This window comes from Manis pentadactyla, chromosome 14, assembly GCF_030020395.1.
Source record: "Manis pentadactyla isolate mManPen7 chromosome 14, mManPen7.hap1, whole genome shotgun sequence".
NCBI classification, from domain to species: domain Eukaryota; kingdom Metazoa; phylum Chordata; class Mammalia; order Pholidota; family Manidae; genus Manis; species Manis pentadactyla.
Genome location: NC_080032.1, coordinates 87572630 through 87596395, shown reverse-complemented (window position 1 = coordinate 87596395; position 23766 = coordinate 87572630). Strand labels below are relative to the sequence as shown.

At 36.4% G+C, this 23766-nt stretch overlaps 1 protein-coding gene across 3 annotated transcripts in view; it reads right to left on the bottom strand.

The window, feature by feature from the left end:
- The window catches only part of CNTN1 (contactin 1), a 263071-nt gene that overhangs the window by 24030 nt on the left and 215275 nt on the right, over window positions 1-23766 (bottom strand). For all 3 annotated transcript variants that reach the window (XM_057491253.1, XM_057491252.1, XM_057491251.1), the window contains 5 exons: window positions 19203-19361; window positions 16307-16456; window positions 8814-8884; window positions 3980-4214; window positions 1495-1598 (listed from right to left, as the gene is read on the bottom strand). In XM_057491253.1, the coding sequence (XP_057347236.1) occupies window positions 1495-1598; window positions 3980-4214; window positions 8814-8884; window positions 16307-16456; window positions 19203-19361 (719 nt within the window). The remainder of the gene's footprint in view (window positions 1-1494; window positions 1599-3979; window positions 4215-8813; window positions 8885-16306; window positions 16457-19202; window positions 19362-23766) is intronic.

Genomic DNA, 23766 nt, shown 5'->3' with positions numbered 1-23766 from the left:
CTTAAGAATGAATAATAAAAAAGAAGAAAAAAATCCTCTGGACCAAAATGTGGCTTTCAAGGTTCAAATATTGATGGCTGCTCCCAAGATATCTTGGGCTTGTTTACTACAGGGATTTATAACATCTAGTGAATTTCTCTTTCTGTCTCATTTCTTTTCTACTGGCCGTGAATGTAACTGTCAGTTTAATAAGGTATGAGAATGGGCCCCAGTCCAGCCTATCACTCCACTCTCTGTAATAACTTCTGCTGAGCCCTTGCAAAGATTACCTGAAAACATGTTGAGATTTACCTAAATCATAAGCTACAGTACACAACCCCCCCCCCAAAATGCTAGTTTGCATGTTTAAAACTTAGAAACTTGGGTTGATTTTTGTGGTTACATCTCAGAAATACTACTTTAAGAAAGCCAGATTGTAACACTTAATTGATCATACCTCAGTATCTCTGCCAGTACTCAGCCAATATCTATTTAATGCCTACCATATGCCAGCACTGTTCTTGGCACTGACAGTAAAACATAAAAAAACCTAACTTTGTGGAACCAATATTCCATGAACATATGAAAGGGGAGCACAGGGGTCAAGAGAGTGACCCGACGGTGGGGGGACGCTCACTGGCCACTCACTGAGCAAAACCAAAGGGGGTCTGTGGCTTGACACAAAGCTTTGATCTTTGAGTCAGAAAATGTGTCTTAGACCCTGCTCTGACGCTTGTCATTAGTAAGAGGCAAGTCATTGAACCTCTTTGGTACCCATTGGCTCATCTGCAAAGGTAGGATGATGTCAGTTGCTGCTTAATTTTCATTCTTTGTGCTTAAAAATAGAAGATGACTTCACTTTTCCTATATAATCAAGTCTAAATTTTGTTAGCATCACATTAGAGACCCAAACGACCATTCTAGTGTCAATTTTCCAGGTCTTACTCCCTTTGACTAAGACAAGTCCTCCCCTTTCTGTCTGGTTAATTCCTACGAGTACTTTAAATTCAGCTCAAGAGACGCTTTCCTTGGGACTTTGGTGTTGCCAGTTTCCCGTCTCCATTGATAACATTATGAGACACATATTTGGGATATTTAAAATCGCTCCCTTTGGAGGAGCTTTCAGAAGTGGAACTACTGAGCCAAACAGGACAAGCATTTTAAGAATGATTTTACAAATTACCCATATCCTTTCCAAAAATCTTGAGATTCACCAGCATTTTATAAGAATGTCTCAAAACATCTTGCTTAACTGTGAGTGTAATCTTAGTTCTTATTTTGGCCAATTGTTTGTCAACAAACAGGACTCTCTAACTATCCCAGGTAAGCCAGTTAGGACCCTCTGCTGTACTCCTAAATGTGAGCTTTTAATGCACAACATATGAAACATGGAGGATATAGTTAGTTGCCACCTAAGTCAAGAGGACACAGAACATTAAAGATGCAACATATTTGAAATTTTATGCTAATTTATTTATGAGTAGATGTATTTAATTTCATAAAAATGGAACTCACCTGATAGCTTTCCACTATTTTTTCTAGAACATGCTCCCAATGAACGGATATCTCAGAAGATGATAACACTTTTACGCCTACTTCTGTTGGGGCTTCACTGGGAGCTGAAATTTGATGAGAACATTACATTCTTATTTAAGATACTTATAAAATGAAATTCAAATGGTACCATTTGCTGCATGAATGAATTAAAACTATATTTTAATATTTAAAGTATTTTAACATTTCCAAAATAAAATGAGTCCAATAATTTTATTGCCTCTTCCTCTAGTTTTAATGTTACTTTATTTCATGATCATCAGTGATACACACACACACACACATTCATGTACATGAATGCTAACAGACATACATATGTATACATATACACATATACACACAATTTAAAAAATATGGAAAGCTTCATGGATTTCTCTGATATCTGTAAACAAGAACCACACTAATTTTTTTTTATTTCTCCCTCCTAATCTGCTGAAAGTCCATGAATGCAAATTATGTGTATCAACTCTACATTATCAAAAATAGGAAATTTGGTATTTAGTTAGAAAATTGTTCATTTCAATTAATTTTTAACTTTCTCATTCTATTTATATGAGCTAAGGATATGAAGAAATACTTCCTTCTTTCTCTTTTATATTTAAGCTAAGATTTTTTTTTTTTAAGATCTTTTGAAACAAGCTGTGACATCCATTGCTTCTTAGACTCAGGAAAGCTTTTATAAGGTTAATCTTCTAACTGGGCATCAAGTCAAATATGTATCAACAAGGTCTCTGTTCAGGGAAAAAAAAAGGAAGTAATTTACATCCCTTATGAAAGTTACACAAAGGAACTAAGGAAATCTTTAAGCAGGAGTGATCAATTTTTATTCTCTTTTATTAACAAGCCATAATCTTCTTTTATGTTAAAAAATATCCTCCCCATGAACACTGTTGCCTTTCCAAATCAAGGTAAACATGTAGCACCATGATTGATTTCTTAGCAGTAGAAGAAAAGATGAATACTTATTCAAGTTTCGGCACATGCAGGCTTTATGAGACTCATAAAATATTTAGGAAAGAAATATTGCTAAATACAGATGGCCACAACTGAAGAGATGACAGGCAGGTCCTCCTGCCTGATTACTTTAGCATCAAATAAAGCAGTAAAAAATTGATATTGGGTGAGAAGATAACTTGTAAAATGTTTTTAATTTTCATTTTCTTTGTGAGATATACTCATGTTGTTCAGTTAACACTGAAGAAAGTTATCATATTTCTGCTGAATCAGAAATGCATAGAGAAGGTAAGATTTATTATTTAGGACCAGAAAGTCCTGAATTGATTATAAACTTAAATAATTTCTAGTTTTTATTCTTTCTATGTGTTTAGTCAAATTAACTAACTTTAAAAAGTATATGTGCGTATATAAGATTGCCTTTTGTGTTTGTATTAGAAGTAAAGATCATGGGATGATTTGAAAACACATTATTTAACAAACATGAAAACTAGTAACTATGATTGAAAAGTATAGGTGAGTTATAAGGGATACCTAAATGTTTATTTTAGAGTAAAAATCATGCAAATTGGGTAAATTAATGAGCGTTTTCATGTTTTTCCTCTAAGAGAGAATAAGAGAATCTGCCATTGTTTTAGGTTTCTAAACTATTGCATTTATACTTCTCACACACGTGCAAAGAGAAACTTGGCAAGGAGGAATGTGTCAGGTCAGAAGGCAATGAAATCTCTATTTGCTTTTCAGGCCACTAATTGTTTACATAGTGCACATGAGCACAGAGATATAATAAGGAGGCCTTATCTTTTGTAACGGGAAAAATAAATAAGAGGATAGATATTTAGGATAGATATATAATGTTTTCTAGGAACATTCTCTGTTCAGTTAAAGTTTCTAGAAAAACAAAGAGAGCCAATATCTGTTTTTCCCTTACATAACTTTCCAGACAAATTGTTCTTCTCCCAAGAAAAAATTTCAACTGGCATTCATTCCTTCTTCATAGACTTATGCCTAGATTCTCCTTAACAAAATTCCAGTACTCTATTGTAATGACAAAAAAAGTGATTTAAATGCTGACAATCACATAACTTGGGGCTAAAAAGTGGAAATTTTACCAGAAAAAAGACATGTTAAGGAACTTGTAAGGAGCAAATTTTGTGAATGCACAGATACACTGAGGTTCTCCGATCAAGTAGGGAGAATTTCTAATTGCACAATTATAACCACGAGGCAGGAGCAGGGCCTACATCAGTTATTTCAGCGGGGACTTCCTAACTACCGCGGACATGAGCTAAAGGGTGGAAAAGACTTTGGCAACGTGCTGGTCACTTAGATGGAGAGAGTGACATTTTAATCTGGCCCAAAATAATACTCTTTTACTAAATGCATAATACTATAAAAGTGTCTGAGTAAGTAAGGCCCAAAAGGCAGCGAGCAAGTGCTTCCCGAGAGGCACGCGTCGCCCCGTCATCGAGTCCGTGCGCCTTCTGCTCACCATCCTGTGCTGAGTTGATGACGGCCGTGAGGCTGTAAGGGCCATCGCCTTTGTTGTTGAAGGCCTTGACTTTGACCTGAAAGGCGGTGGAGGGGCGCATGGTCTCATCCTTGTGGACGTACCGGCCGGTGTCTGGATTAGTGACTGTGACTTTTTTCCATTCTTCCCCATCGAATGGCTTAAATGCCACGATGTAACCAAAATTGTTGCCATAGTGGTATTCTCTTGACAAAGGCTAGAGAATGAGAAATTGAAATATTAAGTAGGTTTAAGTGATACAATTAACAGGGGGAAACTCCTTTTATGATGCAACAGTGATATTGATGGTGACACGTGGAGGCATGTTCTTTACATAAAACGCTTAGCCCGCGACTCGGTGCTGCCTGGAAATGCCGGGACACAAGCCGCTCACACACGCGGTGACTTTGCCCGCTGTTGCTGGAACACCCCGAGGGAGGGCCCCACTCTGGGCCTTTTTCACCTTCAGTGCCTCCCACCTCCCATTTGTCAGAAGGCCCTTCCCTCACTTTCATGAGGTAAAAATCACCTAATTGATGATCCCTGGCCACAGGATTTGCCTTTCCCATTTCCAGAGTTTTCCCACACACTTCATATCTCACCATCCCTGCTTTATTTTTTAGTCTTTAACACTGTCATGATGTACACTATATATTTTACCTGTTTACCCACTCTCTTATCTCTCTCAACTGCAAGAATACAAGTTTCATGAGGGCAGCGTTCCTAACAGTTAGGTCCATTGCCCTTTGTCCCTAGAACCTGGAACAAAGCCTCAAGTAATAGTTAATGAATGTGTGAATGAATTTCTTTAGAGCTGAAAGGCAATGGCAAGAGAATGAATCTATGTTGTGATCAAACAGTAGACACTGGTCAGAAGGAAAAATGAGTGAAGGCACAGAAGGAAGGGGTAGCACTGCGGTCACCTGTGCAGGAGGCTGGCTCAGGGCACCTGTCTGACTCCAAAACTAAGGGCTCTGTTTGGCAATATTTTTCAGTTTCTTATTATTATACATGTCAATCACCCAATAAAGAAGTTTGTCGGCCATATCAATCCACTATTTATAAAAAAACTGACTTAAAGCTAGTTTTAGTGAATGCTCATCATTCAGTCTTTCTTAGCCAAGTAAACAAGTTGTATATTTACTTTTTTTTCCAGAAAATCAAAGTTAAAGTGTCTTGAGGAAAAACCTTGAACTAAATACAACACAGTCAGTTGAATATACTTATGTTAAACAGGGTGATATAGAAAATGTATATCCTGAAACAAGGTCCTAAGTATGTACCCATTGTGATTCTTAGATTATTGACAGTATAATCTAATATTTCTATAATAGTTAAAACACTTTTTAAATTGATAGTTATCTACCTAGTTTTTGCAATTTCGAGTAGATCAGAGTTGGCTATAGTGCTTTTAAATCTCAAAAAAACTGGGAAAAAAATTCCAAGTTGAAAAACAAAAACTCAATAAAAATGGGAAAAAAATGAAGATTCTCAGGCTTCATCTCCAGAGCCTTGATTTAAAATTTTTGGAACAGGATTTCCAATTCTGAATTTCTTGATAAGGCCCCCTTCTTATCCTGAAGTAGCTACTCACTGAGATTTAGAGAATCAAGCCATGTATAAAAGAGTAAAATATCCTAATTTTCCTAATATCTGCACTTTTTTATATTACATTGATAGAAACAATTACAAATAAAAGTTTGATACAAGCAATTTTTCCTAAATCTTAAAAAATGTGACTTCTATGTCAAGTATAAAATATGAGTACACAGCACAAAGTGAAGTCAAGTTTTGTTAAACATCCACTTATTATATAAATCAATTCGATACATGTAAAAAAAATAAAACCTGTCATTTTCCTTGTAGTTCTCAAAATCCTTTGGAACCCAAGTTGTGTTCTTTGATGATCAGCAGTGATTAAATATGAAAAGTATTTTATGGAGACATGGAGCTATGTAAATATTTCCTAGATAAATGTCAGATGCCTCACTCAGACAAGTTTGTGCTATTACAGCCTTCCCCAGCCCCCAAGATCTCTCACTTCAAAAATCCAGGTACAGCGCATTGTTCTCCAGACATTATAGTCTCTAGTAAAGAACTCCCCTTAGGGTCATAAAAATAAATAAAATGTCTTGGACACGTCAATAACAAGCCCCGTGGGTGACTTCTAAGACTGCGCTATCATGATAGATTACACTAGTGATCAAAGTTAAGTCTCAAGTGAGAGAGCACGCGCCACTTAAAAGCAGGTGCTGATACCAAAGCTTTTTAACTGAATCTTTGGAGTTGTGTATGTCCAGAGAAAATGGTATAAATTAAAGTTGGGTTACCAGGCCACAGTAAGTTCAAAGTATCTCTAAAATCAGATTGTCGAATGTTTATTCTTTCAGGCCGACAGATTCCTTAGCACCCAGGATCTATTTTTGCATACTAAAACACAGTAAGCTAGCTGAAATCTGACATTTAAGGGAAACTAATAATTTTATTAATTTAGTACTGCATGTGTTTTGGACATTGTCTTTGTTTGAGTAAAGTCATACTTTAGATAGGGGATTGTGAAATGGGCAATTTACGTAGAACAGTAATGATAAGCTTGGCAGATACTCCAGAAATAGATGGCTATTGGAAGTGCAATTTGGATATAGCTTGCTGTTAAAATTTGTATTCAGGAAGTGCAGTTACCAATATCATGAAACTGTGTTGAAATAAAAGTTAAAATTGTCATATTGCATGCAAACAAAAATAATAAAATCTCAAGGAGTCCTGAAAAAAGCAAATTACATGCAAAAAAATATTAAGTCAAAAAAATGCATTATTAAACTTTATGATATCATATGTAGAAGACTAGACACTACCCCAAAATGTCAATTTTGGTGATTTCTGGGTTGTATCATCATGGATAATTTTTGTTTACTTTATACTTCAAGAGTGGAGCTGTCATTAATGAAAAACTGTTGCTGTTGTAAATTTAAAGTTATTTTTATAAAAAGAAAATGAAAACCCCTGCAACAGGAGTATTACCATAATAGTTGAAACAGTGCTTTGATTGGTTAATACTACCTTACTAACGTGTACATAGAAAAGGATAACAAATCAGATCAGTGTATTGGACAAGAGCAATGCTGAAGAACACCCAAATTCTTTTTTGGATAAACATTTCCCAGTAGAATATCCAGTACATTTTGTTGAAAAGATTATCCTTTTCTACAATGTATTGCTTCAATGCCATGAGTGTGATTCTGCTCCACTGATAAGTCTTTATGCCAGTGTCACACTTCTTGATTAATGTAGCTTTAGTAAATTTTGAATTCAGGTAGTGTAAATCCTCAAATTTTGTTTTTATTTTTTTCCAAATATACTTGAGTCTTCTAATCCGTGAACATGGTACATGTATGTCCACTTATTTGAGTTTTCTTAATTTCTCTGAGCAATGTTTGTGATTTTTAGTAGAGAGTGTTAAGTTTTAGTGGCATGGAGGTTTTTGTAAAATTTACTGGAAAACTACTTGCATCTTTTTCTTTAATTTATTTCTATTTATTTTATGTTTTCCTAATTCTTATTATGAATGGAATTTATCAATTTTATTAGAAGTAAACCAATAAAATATAAAAGAAAAATTGATTTTATAATACTGACCAGGTATCCCTACATTTTTAAATGTGCTTATTATTTCTAGCAGTTGCTTATAGACTTCCTAGAATTTTTTACATGAACACGTATTATGCTCTTTATTTCATTTTCTTGCCCTATTCAACTGGCTACAGCCTCTATTATAACATTAAGAGAGAAGATATTTGCCCTGTATCTAGTCTTAGAGGGAAAACACTTGAGTCTCTCTCCATTAAGCATTATAATAACTAAAATTTTGATAAATATTCTTTATCAGGTAGAAAAATTTCCTTCTATTTCTAGTTTTATTAATTTTTAAAAAAGCATCACAAATCACAAATGAACTTAAAAAATTTTTTCTCCAGTCCTTTTTATGCATCTATTAAGAAGATCCTATGGTTTGGTTCTTTATTCTGTCAATATGATGGATAGTATCGATTGACTTTTGAATATGAAACTAAACTTGCATTAGTGGGATAAATTCTACTTGATCATGGTATATCATTCTTTTAATATATTGCTGGATTTAATCTGGTGATATTTTGTTAAGGAGCTTTGCCTCTATGAATCTAAGGTATGTTTCTTTATAATTTAAAAAATATAAAGTTCACATTTTACTTAGATTAAAATACATTGTACAGAATTTATTTTTGTTACCAAAATAACAGCAATAATTTATTACTCCTGTATGAAAAACAAAATTCCTATTTTTCCCAGGTAAATCTTAATACATCAAGACAAGGCAGTGGATATGGCTATGGAAAGAAAACAATCAAATGGATGTTCAGTATCCTTGGGCTCAGATTTTGTATTGAACATAAAACAAAAGTGTTCAGTGCAGACTTACGAGAAAGATTATGAATTGGTTAAGGTATAAATTCAATAAATGAATGTAAACAACAACCAGATGTGTACAAACAGTGGCTTGCTTTCTATTCAAACTTCAATTTTCTCCTTATAGTCACTTAATGGAGACAAAATCTACATTGAAATCTGTTTGGTGAGGTCACAATTTTTTTTCTAATTGTTGGTAATTTCCTTAACTGTCCATTAGAAAGTTTTTAAAATAAAATTTATTTAAAATAAAAACAAACAAACAAAAGCAGTTCACCCTGTGCATTGTTTTTTAATTTCTTAAGGAAACAAAATGGATTTGAGATTGAGTGCAGGTCAAACAGGCGGCGACAGCAGCGGCCTTGGTACTTACCACCCACGTTATGGTCAGCTCCCGGTTGCTTCCGCCCCCACCTCCTACATCTGAAGGAGCCACATTAGGTGCTGAAACAAACAGACAACAAAAAATAGAGGCTATGTCATTTTTGTTTGATGTTATTACAGTTGTTTTTCACTACAGAAGCCATACATTTTTCCTTTCCCTAAGAAAGACGAGCTACACACATGACCCACTCGATGATAATAGCAATACCTCCTAGTAGCTGTTAGTACATAATCTGTTGTACTGCCAAGATAAAAACTGATTCAGTGCCGTAGGAAATGTGCCAGGTTTTCTTCAACAAAGGGTAGCAAAGCAAATTTGCCTCCCCCATCTTTTTTTCCCTCGTGTCCTTTCATTTAATATGATTTTGAAGGATTAGATCTACTTTGTTGGGAAAACATTTTACAGCTCTTTCTTTTGAACCCTATGATCGTCTAACAATTTACTGTACTGTGAATTTTATGCTTCAATCTACGAACAACTTAAACGGTGATTGTGCATTACCACTGGATAATGTTTCCCCCAAATATCTGGAAATATGAGAAATCTAATACTGTTTCTTGGGCTCTCACCTCCAATCCCTCAATCTCTCCGGGAACCATGCCCACCAGTGACTCTAACTCTCTCCGGTTCCTATCCCCTACATCATCCTTCTGTTTTCAGTCTTTCTACTGGAGAGATTTCATTCTCCTGTCTCTCCACCCTTAAAAATCATCCTGTAATAAGACTGTCTTTCTTTTACTCGCCAAACCATCAAACCCTTTCTAGCCACTGAGCTACAAAGAACTGATACATGACTATTTGTGTACTCCACTCTTTTTGTGCTTTTTATGTACTTCTGTTATCATTTTTTAATAATCCATAATCTGTTTTCTATTTCTTCATATCACTCACTCAAAAATCACTCTCTCTAAAATCTGAAAATTGCCTCTAATTTCCAAGTCTGATGGCCTCTTCTTTGTTCTTTTCTGTTATTCTTTCTCCTTGAAAGGCCTTCAGGGTAGACACTGGATCTTTTGGGATTTGTATGGTGGATCTTACTGGATCTGCATCTAGCTGGAGTTGCAAAGGTCCCGCACTCGAGGTACTCAGAGACCAGCTGCCCGGCTACATGGATGAAGCCTGTGTTTCTACACAAAACTGCTGCGGCCCCGGGAGAAATCATTCCCAGACCTGTTAACATTTTGAAGAACAGATGAAGTGCCAGTTCTTCCGAGTCCACAAATCCCTCCAAAAGGAGAGTCAGCCTTCCTCAGAGTGCTGAGAGCGAAGTGTTTTACGGAACTGCAGATGCTAACAAGCAATTGTGACTTAAAGATCTTTAAAACACTTCAAAACTTCCCATTAGCCACGTAAATTCTTTGTTGAAGGTTTGTGCATTAATTGCACAGAAACAGAAGTGTATGTTTTTCTTTATGTCCGTAAAACTGTATGATTCCCATTCCTGAGTATGACATTGATATGAAATATTTTATTGAAATCTTTTGAAAAAAGGTTGGAAAGATTTTATTTTACTATTCAGCTGTCAACATATGAGTGCTAGAAATAAAATGGAGGGCACAGGAGTGCTAAGAGGTACTTGTAGCACTAGATAAAATGCACATCGAAAGCTGGGATATTTAAAATAACTCCTGGAAGTCCTTTAAATCCCATAACTCATGAAGTTAAAACTCTACATGCTATAGGGAAACAAAGAGCATGTTGTCTTATAATCAATGAATAAATCAAATTTTGTGTGTTTGACTCTAAGCATGAGCACTGTGGTCACAGGCAAGTAATTCCAAAAATAACTCTAGAATAATTTATTATATTGCAATCTGTTGAATTAAATACTGCCTTCATCAGGAGAAGTATTACTTGCTGAAGCATTTTAGTGTTTTCTTTTTCATTATGAACAGAGCTAAAAATGGAGTATGTTTATGTTGTTAGATTGAATATTTTTTCCATTTCATAATGTTTATTTTAAGCTTTTTAAACACCCTTCAAATAAGTAAAACAAGATTGATTTGCTCTTCCAGGAACATCCATTGAGATCATGATGCTGAAAAAAGACAGAGGCACAGAAAGAAAGGTAACTATCTGTTAATGGAGTGTTTTATACCTTACTTGAGTTAATTGCTTATTTATTTTCCTCCATTTAGCTTTAAGTGTTCAGTTGCAGACGTTACAGCGTTTGCACAGGTGGCACTGACATACAGCCTAATCTCCGACGTGAGCCTGGGCACCTCGCTGCCTGTATTTGCATTCAGCCCCTGCAGGAACAGGAGGATCTGGACAAGTACTTCTCCCAGGGAAGTAAGTCGCCCTAAGCACAAGGAAGCCTATTTAACTTGAAGCTCCAGGGCATTTAACAGGGAACAAACTAGACTTTCTTTTAACTATAAATCATTAGAAAGAATTTAAGCCAATATTTAGGAAAAATACAGAATTATGGAATCAATCACGAATAAACAATATTTATAATTTTACTGTGAAACGTTAAAATAGTGAGTTATTTTTTCACTTGTCCTTTTGCCACGATTTCAGCCTGTGATTCCCTAGTGATGTTATTAAGAGTGGTGCTTAATCAGTTATTTCAGTTCTGGATCTAAAAGCTTTTTTCACAAGAAAAGCCAATGCCATGACTATTCTTCCCTATACAAAGAAACTAACACTGCCAATTTTACTTTTAGATTTTAATGATTAAAAAATGTTCATATAAATACCTCATTGGGCTTTAGGGTTTTACTTAACAATGTATAATTGACTGGTAACAAATCCTAAATTATGAAAATCATGGAGTATATGAAGATAGATTCTTGATTCAAAACATGCTGACAACTGAGTTCTTAATTATTGTTTTAACTTATATTGCCAATTTTATAGAAATAAAGGTTACCATGAATGTAACGTCTCACTTTAATTTGCATCAACTTTTCATTGTGATTTAAAACAAAATTTTTAGCAATAGATTCAAAGTGGTATGTAAGTAATGCTCTGGAGTCTAGAAAAATTAAAGGGATTAAAGTCTCACATTTGTTTTTATTCTATCTTTAAATACATAGTTTTTCTGAAAAGCTGTTAATAAGATCAAATGAACTGTATGATACTTGGGTGCTCAAATGAGAGTAGTTTTTGCAACTCTGATCTGCTCTGATGGTGGAGCAGACTGCTAACACTCCTGGTGTATCTATCATGTTAAACTGATGTTCTTTCCATAGTAGACAAAAAAGATTTAGGATCTGAGATAGTTCAGAAAGTTCACAATCACACTAATGTCTTAGGATCTTATCAGGCTGAAATTATAGGTTTATTTATTAATCTAGGCCTTGTTCTCAAACAGGAAATTTAGGTGGTGGACAGCAGAGTAAATGTGTTAACTGCTCAGTGGATGATAATCTGTAAATCATCTGGGGGAAATGTCTGGTCTGGCAGAAAAGAATGCTGCAAACTGAAATAATCACAATAACTTATGATGAAGAACCCAAACCAATCATGGACGGCATGTTTACAGTAAGAGAATTAACACTTCCTGTTTTACCTCTCCCAGTGTGTTAACAGCATAAGCATCTGATACATACACTAACCTTGTTTCCAGGCAATGCAAATTATGTTTGGTAAATGGATTTTTTTCTAAATCATACTATGCAAATATCACTGCCACTTTGATCACTGCTTCTCTGCTCATCGTCCTCTGCTATTTTCCCACGGTCAGAATGGCTGTGTTCCTCTTCTTACTTTCTTTTTCTTCACAAATAATGGTGAGCACCAACTATGGACAGTGTGCTGTGTAAAGCACTAAAGATAGGAATGTGAATAAAACCTGATCCCAGTCCTGAAGATGTCCTCTTTAATGGAGCAGAAGAATGTACAACCATGTACAACGAGTCTTAATTCAATGTGTTACATATTAAAAATTTGACTTAATGTTCATAAGAGTTTGCTGAATGAATGAATGAAGCCCAGCTTAATAAAAGACTATCTAGAACTTAAAAATGACTTTTATATATTGCACCTGATTGGATACTCAGATTAGTGCTTTCAAATAAGTCCATGGAGAAGTAGCATTCTCCTCTTTTTACAGGAAAGGCAAATGAGTCTGGGAGAGAAGCCCGTTAGGGTCACACAGTGAAGGTCACCCTGCTTACATGTGAAGAAGCTGCAACTTTAACTCAGGTCTCCTGAAGGCTTCAACATCCATACTTTTTGCTACTTTTAAATTATTATTACTTGCATTACTAATGACAGCAACCAACTTTGACGTAGTACTTCACCAGTTACAAAATATCTTAGTACCATTCCTCTCTTTTATCAAACGTATCTAAAAAATAAAATAAATAAAAATAAATGAAAGAGCAAAATAGCTTCAGTAGAAATGAAATTAAAGCTCTATATGGTGTGACAGAGTTGATTCTGGTGTTTTGTTCATTTTTCTCTTTCTTTCTTTGGTTGATAAATGGTAAATAAATGCCAAAGCTGTCAAAACAAACCTGAATGCACCATTTTAGGATCTTGACTCACAATGGCACCTGCAGAGCTATTAGCTACCAGGGTGTCTTATGTGACTCATCACTTTGAAGGATGTGCTGTTATCTCTTTCTTACAGTCAAAATCAAATGGGTTACCTTGAATTACAAGCACATCCCCTAATTCTTCTCCTGGGACCATCTATTTTATAATGCACTTGTTTGGATCTCCCACCGTGCACTGCAATCCTAACATTAAGTAATTGGACAGATAAGGCCTGTGCTGCATTAGATAATGTTGTGGTTTTCAATCAGCCTAATGAGGCTCAGGAGCAGCCTTCCCATCAAATGGGCACCAGCCTTTATCCCACATAACATATGCTGGCATCTCTTAGACGGTTGTTATGATGGTACATGACAAGACAAACATCGCCTTATTTTAGAAACTGTTTTTATTTTTTTGTAAGGATGAAAAATGTGTATGTTCAACTTTATGCATATTCATTTTTAAAGAACAAGATAAAAAGAAAAGAAGAGAAAGTGTGTTGAATTTTATTATACTAAATATGCGAAATTATTCCTTTGAGATGATTAAAATTATAAAATTATATGATACTCTATTATGCTATTCAAAAATGTGAATAAATTGTCAAAGGAGGGGATCAATTACTGAGTAGACAATAGTTTCTTATAAAGTTTAAAAACGAGCATTAAAAGCATAAAAATTTTTCTTCAGCAAGTATTATGGACTAGATGGTACTAACTGCTTTCCTTACTTTTTTTGCAATCATAAAAATAATCTCATAAGAGAAATAATTTCCATTTGGAGATGAGAAAACTGAGGCTCGGAGAGATGAAGTAATAGGCCACTAACACGGAGCTTTGAGTCTCCTGGGGGATCGGGGACCCGGAGCTTCAATACTGCCCTCCCTGGAAGTGGGCTGGGGAAGAAGCTTCTAGAACTAGAAATCCCTGAATTTGAATCTCAGCTCTGCTTTACATTATCTGGGTGTAATATTAACTTCCCTGGCTGCAAAATAGGAAGAATAAACCCGATTTCACGAAGCTGTCGTGGGAACTAAGTGGAGCAGTGCGAGTAGAAAGGTCAGCACTGTGTCTGATAGCATACGTAAGTGCATCAATGACGGAAGCCATGACAGCTGATTAATAAAAGACCCTAAAATATTTTCTTATGAAGATGAATCAATGTTTAGAGGTTACGGGATTTATTTTTTCACAACTGGAAGGAATAAGTCATTTCATCATCTCGCTCTAGGGCTGTACCTGGCATTGTGAATAAGACTGTTACCACTTCAATAGGTTTGTTTCTTTGTTTTGGCTGTGAAGGCTTTTAAAGGAAGTTATTTTCTAAGCACACTAGAGACAGACTTAATTCCTTAACAAAATATCATTTGAGCAAACATACTGTAAGAGGTGATGCTAAAGAAGGTGATGCCAAAGAACTGTTGGTTGAAAGTAACAATCTTCCCAAAATTTTTGGTCTGATAACACTCTGAAGCAAGTTTTTTCCAGCATTTCTAAAGGTAAGAAGACACCGAGGTTGAAAAGTCTTCAGTTACGTACAAACCATCTGTAGTGAGCACATCAAAATGTATCCTATCTCCCAAATATTACATTAAACATAAATTATATTCACAGATTCAGGTATGAAAGAATCAAACTGAATCTCTCTCTGAGACAATTTTTTGGTTGTTTTTAAAAACATGTTTAGTTTACTCACTTTTACTTTGACGTACTAAAACCTAAGATCTCCTCGTATTTCTGTCCAGATCATCAGCATATATATACTAAAGCAATCATTTTCTGAGATAAATGATATATTGTTCATACATAGTAACTTAGGTAAACTAGTGTGTATTTGAGTCTTCCCATTAATGCACACTCAAAATATTACTATGAGGATTAACTGAAATACATGCAAAAATACTCAGCACAGATCAGTATTTTAGAGTTTTATTTTCTTCCTTTACTACCAAATTGTCACTTTTATTTGGAAAATTACATGAAATTACATGGAACTTTCAGAGACAGCTTCTGGATGGCAGTCCTGTGAGTAAGTTGGCTTGAAAAACTGAAGACCTTAAATTCATAATTCCCTTTAGAAGTTAGACCACGAATTGAGGTAGCCAGAAATGTGGATAAGTGATCTTAAACTACCACAGCAGAATTTTAATGTCAGTCTGTCAGCTACCTAAAAATCTTCCCCCCAAATAAAGCACTGAAGCTTAGCAAGGCAGAGCAAAGATAAACACATTCAGATAGCCTACAAAACATTTTCTTTTCCATAGACAGGGAGTAATAAAAAAGAGATATTATCAGAATCAGAACAGTATTTTTGTGTAGCAATTCAGGGCAAAAGGGAAAACAGAGTGGAGTACTTGTTGTATTTAAGACTATTTAAGTGGAATTGGTATTTAACATAAAAATGTAGACCTAAACTGGAAGAACAGTGAAGGCTGGGCTGTAATAAAAGAACATTTAAAGTGACACCTAATCCTCAGAGAACAATACATTAGAACTCTTCCTCAGAGATGCTACGACTCCCCAAGTGGTACAGAAACAGGAAGTCCTCGTCACGTTCCCTTTGCCCCTCGCTCGCCTCCTGCCCCCTGCCCACACCCCCCACCCACGCGGCCGTTCAGTTCTGACTTTGAGAGACACGCAAACCTGTGAACCTTCTCCATGGAGCCTCCGTGAGTCAACAACCTGCCTGACTGACGTTCGGAATTTACATGCAAGTCTGTATTCTGACTACTAACCTCATTTAAGTGCTCTCTGCTGATACAGGTACTGGTTTCTAGCCACCTTGCCCCCGTCATGAATTACGTAAAAATATTCTTACACTTCCTATTTTCTTTTTTGATTTTTCACTGAACTGACACAGAATACACACTCCTAGGTGGAATACATAGACACACATTTTTCAGGTGGATCCTTTACTTCTCAGCGTTAGTCTCCCAACACACTGAGCTGTGTACCAGGGCGGCACCTAAATTTCAAGAAGCTGCTTCTACGTACCGGCACCATCTGTTTTGATCCTGTTGGACGGAATGCTGGGCTCTCCTGCGCCCAGCGTGTTGGTCGCCACCACACGGAACTCATACTCCATCCACGGGATTAAATCCACCGCTCTTGCCGCCTCCATGTTTCCCTCGATAATTGGGGGATCTAGAGAAAATGACCATTAGAGAGAGAATATCAGTTGAGCAACATCACTTCCATAATTCCCCATTCTTATTTCACTATTGTGAGAAAATTGCAAATATTCCATTGAGCTGGAATAAGAATAAAAACGAGGCATGCCAAAGTGTTAAGTTCAAGGGGGTAAGCGGAGAAGTCATTAATAAATAAACTGCGAAGGGGGATATATGTGTACGAATCACCTCCTAGGAAGTCAGGGGTGGGAAGCCTGAGAGTCTGTGTTTCTAAGCAGCCCCCAGGTCATGGCCATGCTAGACCCTGGGCAGCACCTGGAGCAGCAAGGAGCTGCGTCCTGAAGGTGGACTCCAGAGGTTTCCGAGGCAGCGACCCAGCTGGCCCGTCACTGCCGTCATGTATGGGTAGTGAGGGATTTATTACCAGGGAGCGACTGTGACACTGGGCAGGGTGGCCCTTCTCCCCGTCCAGAGACCTTTCCGTTACTCAAGCCTCCTGTTGAAGGAGAAGCTGTCTTGGGCTGAATGGTGGTGCCAGAAAGATGTCTATTCCCAAACCGTCAGAGCCCGTGGACGTGACCTTATCTGGAAAAAAGTTCTTTGTAGACCTTTTAAAGTTTAAGGCAGGGATTATGTTAAGGATAAGATCATTCTGGATTATCTAGGTGGGCCCCAAACTCCATGATAAGTGCCCTTGAAGAGAAAGACACACAGAAGAGAAGGCCATGTGACCACAGAGGCGGAACATGAAGGGACATGGCCACTGGCGCCACGGAGGCCGGAAGGAGCAAGGCCTGGCCTGTTCCCGAGGGCCCTGGAGGCGGCGCAGCCCTGACAGCACTGAGGTTTCGGGTGTGTGGCCTCCAGAACCACGACCATCAAGAGTCCTAGTCTCGTGATGTGACGTGGGTGAGAAGTCCTGCCTGGATCTGGGGGGAAGCAGCAGGCCGGATGGAAGAGCCCCTTTTAATTCCAGACACACTTTCTCCGAAATGAGAGACGTTAGCCATTGTGTTGCGAGTTATGCCTACTTCTTACATGCACGGCTTTACTGAGGGGGTATTCTAAGTCTGTATCCTTGGGGCTTCCCCAAGCAGTGTTGTACTGGGGGACCTCTCAGTTCTCACCGTTCTGCAGAGCGGTGTGTGCCGTATTATAAACAGCACATATCCCTCATACGTGCTTAAGGAATGAGCACCTTGGGCCCTGACTTAGGTGCTAGGAGTAGAACAGTGAATAAAACAAAGTCTTCACCCTCATGGAACTTCCTTTCTAGTGGAATCATGTTGTTGTTTTTTTGTTTTTATTATGAGATGTATATTTCAATTGAGCTGCATGGTAAGCACACATAATTAATGGAAATCATTATACTTATTATTCTTTTTTTCAAAACTAAATCAAATATTAACCATGTTTATTTCACTTTGTTCTCCAGGATATATAATGAGTGTCCGTTTAACTAGATATCTAGTATTAGCTATAGTTTCATCATTATTATCCATTTGCATTCTCTTTAGAGAAGTAGCAACAGCCTGCACTTTAGGTTTATCAAACACCTAGATTTAAAAAAAATTATTTTCAGATAATCTGATTTTGACAATTATATTTATAATTCTTATACTCACAAGCACAATGCCATAGAAATGCTTTCCCTGTTTTTAATTCATTTGAACTTTATATGCTTTGTGGAGACTCATCGAATACTAAAAAATATCCTAAACCCTTGTATCAGGCTTCAAGTTTATATCTGGTTCATGTGTCAAAAATAGGAAGAAACTATCAAAAAATATAAATCAAAATCAAAGCCCTTCAGAGAGCAATACAAAAAATTCAATTATGTTAAGTAAAATTAAAATTAGAGCAGGTTTGGGATAGGCTGGGCCTAATTCATTTTCATATTTAAGAAGGAAAAACATTTTATTCACTTTTGTCTTCTTTCCTCCCCTTTGGTGACAACTGAGTACATATTTCTGTGTCTCTTCATTATGCATATTAAAAAAAAATTCTGGCAACTACAAGTTTGTTCAAAAATAATGGCAAAAATGATAAACATGAAGAGGTTATTTTATCAAAAGTATCCTCTCTGTTCTTTGATGTTACAGGAGAAGATAAGCTGATGATGTGTGAGGTTGTTGACTAGTCATGACAAATGGCCACAGTAATAGTCACAGGCAAGAGAAAGTACCTACTTTACTCCTATTTTTTTCTGATCAAGTTTTAGAAATCTTAATATTAGAAAGGAAAAACGTTAAGATCCAAAACCTTTTCAAAAATATGTTTTGAAGAACTTCAAAGCAGGCAAGATCATCCTGGGAACGTAAAGGGTTATGGTAGTAAGACTTGGGTGCTTAAGTTAATATTTCTGATCAACGTGGCTTTTAAAAAACACAAAACTACAATACCTATCTAATTGGGGGAAAAAAGTCATAAATAATAATCTATAGATGCCATTTGATATAAAAAGATTTTCCTAATAAATCTTAGAGTTCCATATAGCTTAAATAAGGAAATCAGGGGGACTCTCTTTTGCTTTCCCATTATAGGTTCAGATATGCTTTTTCCCCTATAGTTTAAAAATGTTTAGGTTCCTGTAATTTTCTTCTCTACCAAGGCACTGGGATGCCAAAAAAAAAAAAGAAAACTAAATAAAAAAGCATTTCAGGGTAGATAGGACATTTTTTTAAATGTCCCGGTTTTTGTTTTTGCTAAAAGAATTCATTTGAAACTATGTACAAATTAATCAGACCAATATAACTCACCCGTCTTTGCATCTTTCCAGTCATCTGAAAGGACCGTCTTGGTCTGGATGGTGTACTTAGATATGGGACTGTGATTGTCTGAACCACGGCTCCAAGTAAGTGCCACCGAAGTGGCCCTAATGTCTTCTATTCGCAGACCACCTGGAGGGCCTGGAGGACCTAGAATGAAAATTTGGTTAATGAATCAATGAATCCCAACTAGTGCATTAAGCTCACATTAGAATACAGAAACTGTCCTCCTTGCAATTAACCTAAAGAGCATTTATATGCTATAATCAGCATGCTACATTCTTTTTAAACATAAACTGTAAGTGATAATAGTATTTATGCTTTTCACTAAAGGATTTCATGGTGTTTCTTATTATGAAAGGAGATAAATGCTATCATTTAAAATGGCATTATTATTCAGGATACAAACGATAACCGTTGCAAGGTAAAATGCAATTGGCATCAATTGGGATCTAATACAGATTGTAGTAGAGTGTGATTTAATGAATCCTTGCTAAATGCATGAATCAGAGATGGTAGCACAATTTCAGTCCAGTTATGAGAATAATTAACCAATGTGTCATTGTGCCTCCCCAGAATGGAACAAATACTTTTTTATAACCCTTAAAGTTACAGGCAATTTATCTACTTGGAGTAGAATTTCAAAGAATGATTGTATGTATCATTTTGGGTAATACAGATATTAATTACAGTAGAAGGAATAAATAATATTAAAAAATGTTTATACTTATATAAAATGCAGTAAACAATTGTCAACTCAGAGATATACGAGCAATGCTCTGAGACATCAAATTATATTCAAGAGTCATGGTACAGAAGAATTATTACTGCAGAACACACAACAATGTTAAAAATATGTTTTCATGGGTGCTTCATAACTAGTACCAATATTATTCATCTTCTAAACTGAGAGCCATGTGCTGGGTGGTAAAAAATGACAGGATAAAGGAGACATTTATTTTTGGTTTCAAAGAGCTCTTTGTCCCTGAAAAGGCTGAAATGGACCAGCAAACAAATATCTGTATTTGAAATCAGTAAATGCCATGATAACAACATACAAAATATTTAATTTTTATTCACAATGTTTTTAAAAAAGAAAACAGAGTCCTTTAAATGGTAGAGTGGCACCATCACTTAAGATGCTAAAGAAGGCTGTCTGTCAACAGATCCTAGAGTAGACATTTCAGAAAACACCATCACTGGTTTTCTTGGTATCAGAAAGGGGTCCATTCCCGAGTGAATTATGAATATTGAATATACTAAACAACAACTTCGATAAACTGGCACCTTTACTTTTTCGTCTTGAATAGAGTAATAAATAAGGAATTTGTTTTTATCTTTTAGCCTCCTATTTGTTTATCAAATCTGATACTTAGCCCACATGGTTTTATTTCTCCATGTAGGCTTTGCTCTTTGGAGACATACAGACAGTACCCCAATCCTTCACCAGTCTCCTGTGATTGGTCCCACAGAGGAAAAGATGTATGTAGTTCCACACCAACGTATTATTACTAATACTAAAAGAACACAAGACACATCCTATTGAACATGTTAAATTTTATTACTTGGAATTATGTAATAAAAAGTAAAGGTGAATAATCTGTAATCGCATACTTATATTTTTTTATGTTAAAAGGAACAAAAACACCCCAAATAACTGAAAATAGGCAAATAATAAAGAACACATTTGGCAACTCAGAAAGAACATATCACATTTTTCATGTGTAAGAACCACAATGAAATATAGCACACATGCTTTATCAGAACCAGGAAGTTCATTATTTCATTTAAAGCACCACCTCAAGTCAATTACTGAATGCAATATTTCAGAGTACTAAAATTTTAAAGATAGAATGAAAAATAAAAGAAATAATTTTTAAAAGGAAGAGAAAGTCATGCATTCAGATACTTTTTCTGAGCATAAAGTAAGGCATTAGGAAAATGGTAAGGGAAATATAAGACAAAACTGACACCAGTTAGCCTTTAAACATTAAAATGTAAATTATTTCTCTGCTTTTATCCTCTGAAGTTCTTGGTGTGGCAAATGGATAATAATTTAAAAGGTCAGATTAAAGTCGTGTTATTACTAGGGTATTTTGGGGGACTCTATATGCATAATTTTACTCAGCCATCCATTTGTTGAAGAAAAGCACTGTTGAACCAAACTTTGCATTTGTTAATTTTTTCCTCTGATACATGCCTGACCAAGAGTGTGTTCTTAGTAAATACTTGGTCAATACATAAATGATTTTATTACAATTGATAAATGCGTTATGTTCTGTAAAAATAACGGTCATCCACAAATCAGTCTCCATTCTCCTACTTGCTTTGAAATACTAGACAATCATGAGGCGGCAAAGCAGAGGGCAAGTGGGAAAGTCTGGTTGACATCCTCAAACGCTGGTGAGGTAATTCTCGGTAACCTGATGTGAAGCGTTGGTCCCACAGAGGAAAAGATGTATGTAGTTCCACACCAACGTGTGGAATGGGCTTTTTCATCTAGTAACTGACTACAAAGATCTCCCAGAAAATACCCAAGAGAAAACATATTATTCACGAGCATAGATTTTAGAGTTAAAATAGGTTTGCCTTTAAATTCTATGCCCTGATTTACCTTGGGCACATTTCTTAAATTTACTAAGCGTCCATTTTCTCATCTGTAAAATAGGAGTAATAAAAATGGATCACATAGGATTTTTGTTTAGGGTTGAAAGAACATCTCTGAAGAATAGTGGTGGTCCTGGTGCACAGAAAGCTCTCAGTAAACTTTAGCTCATCACAGTACTTTCGCTGTAAGACCTTTCTGTGCATCTGAGCTAGCTGGCAGGAGCGATTATTAGTATTCATTAACAATAATTGGTAAGAACTCGCTTTCCAGATTTTAAATTTACCACTTGTTTTCACTTAAAAATAAAGTGTTTTCTGGTACATTCAACGGAGGTGGGGGAACATCGGAATGCAAGCCCTCAGCACGCACCAAGGCGTCAGGACGCAGCAAATGGAAGAGGGGCACTCAGGCGACAGACCCGACGGCCTGTGGGTCAGGCCAGCCCTGTACTGTCTCCCGGAGGAACATTTTCAAAGCAGTGCAGCTGGTATTACTTGTTCAATTTTTCTGTTCAGAATGGGGAGAAAAGTGTTATGGTAAAAAATAAAATAATGCAAATACTTGTTTCTTGGCACAAAGGAAAACATTTAGGAACTGGCCACCCTTCTAATTCTTAAGCAATGCAATACAGAATTCCTACTCCAGGAAGTATGTTCCTTCATTTCTCGTTTTCCAACTCTCCCGCCTCCTTCTTTCTAAGATCCCACTGCTTTGGAAATACCCTCGAGAAATCCAGGGAATCTGCAAGGGAAGCCAGGGAAAATGCAAGCAAGTGGACTGTTACATGCAGCTTATTTTATTGCTTTGCTGATCTCTTTCCAGTTTCTTAGGTGGGCCTCAGGCAGATAGATAATGATTCCTAAGAATGTTCTTTAGCAAATGCAATTACAGTGAAACACAGAAATTGATAGAAAGGTCTTTGGAATTTGACCTGCATTTTAAATGCCTAGATACATTAAATTAAATGACGAATTATTTAAGTCTTCAATTTTCTTTCTTTTATCATTAAAAATCTGTCTTTGGGTTGGGGGGATATGGGAATATTTCTCTGACAAGTCCTTGGAAAGGCTTTCTATCAACTCTTCTCACTACCACTAAATACTTAGGGAGCTGGAAAAGGAAGAAAGTGAGGAGAGAAAGAAAAAGAGATCTGGGGAAGGGGATAAACGTGTTTATTCTGCCTCACCTGTTCCACTTGCTCATCACCACTGCCACCCCACGCCCTGGAGTTCCTGGGTGCACTTTATTAAGCCCATAAATCCTATCGGGAAGACAGTGGTGCTACTACGGTTTCCTGATGCTGCCAAATGCTGACAGGTGTCATTAAGAATAGACATAATGAACTGTGTTAGGCCTATGCGGCTGACCAACTTCTCCTTTTACAAAATTAACAGTACAGACTTCAGTGTTGATCTTTCCACCTTTTTTTTTCCTATTCAAAATCATAGTGTCCAGCCACTGAGTCTCTTGAGCCAACCCCCTGCGCGTCTTCAGGCAGCGGCGGCCCCTAGGCCTGCTCTTCCTTTCCCACTTGCACTACCCTCCCTCCTAATCTTGTTCTTTCCCTCTGGCTTTAAGTAGCGCTCTCGGAGATTACTGGCTGACAATGCTCCGTGAACTCTCTCCACAAAGTAAATTATGCCCAGAGCTGCTATTCTCATATGCTACACTCATTAGGAAATAAACACAGAAAGAGAAATGGAAAAAAAGTAAAGATGAAATAAATATTTTTCCCCAATGGGATCTATTTTCATTGATTAATATTTATTAAATAAACCACTACTGTGTACCAATGTCATCAATCAGTAACTAATGTAACTTCCACAATAAGCAAACAAATATAATATGCTTCTGTTGACAATTCTAACTTGTGTATTTCTTGCGTTCCTGGTGCTAACAAGGCATCAAGGGTATTTACAAAGTCCAACATAGTAGACCTGCGCTTAT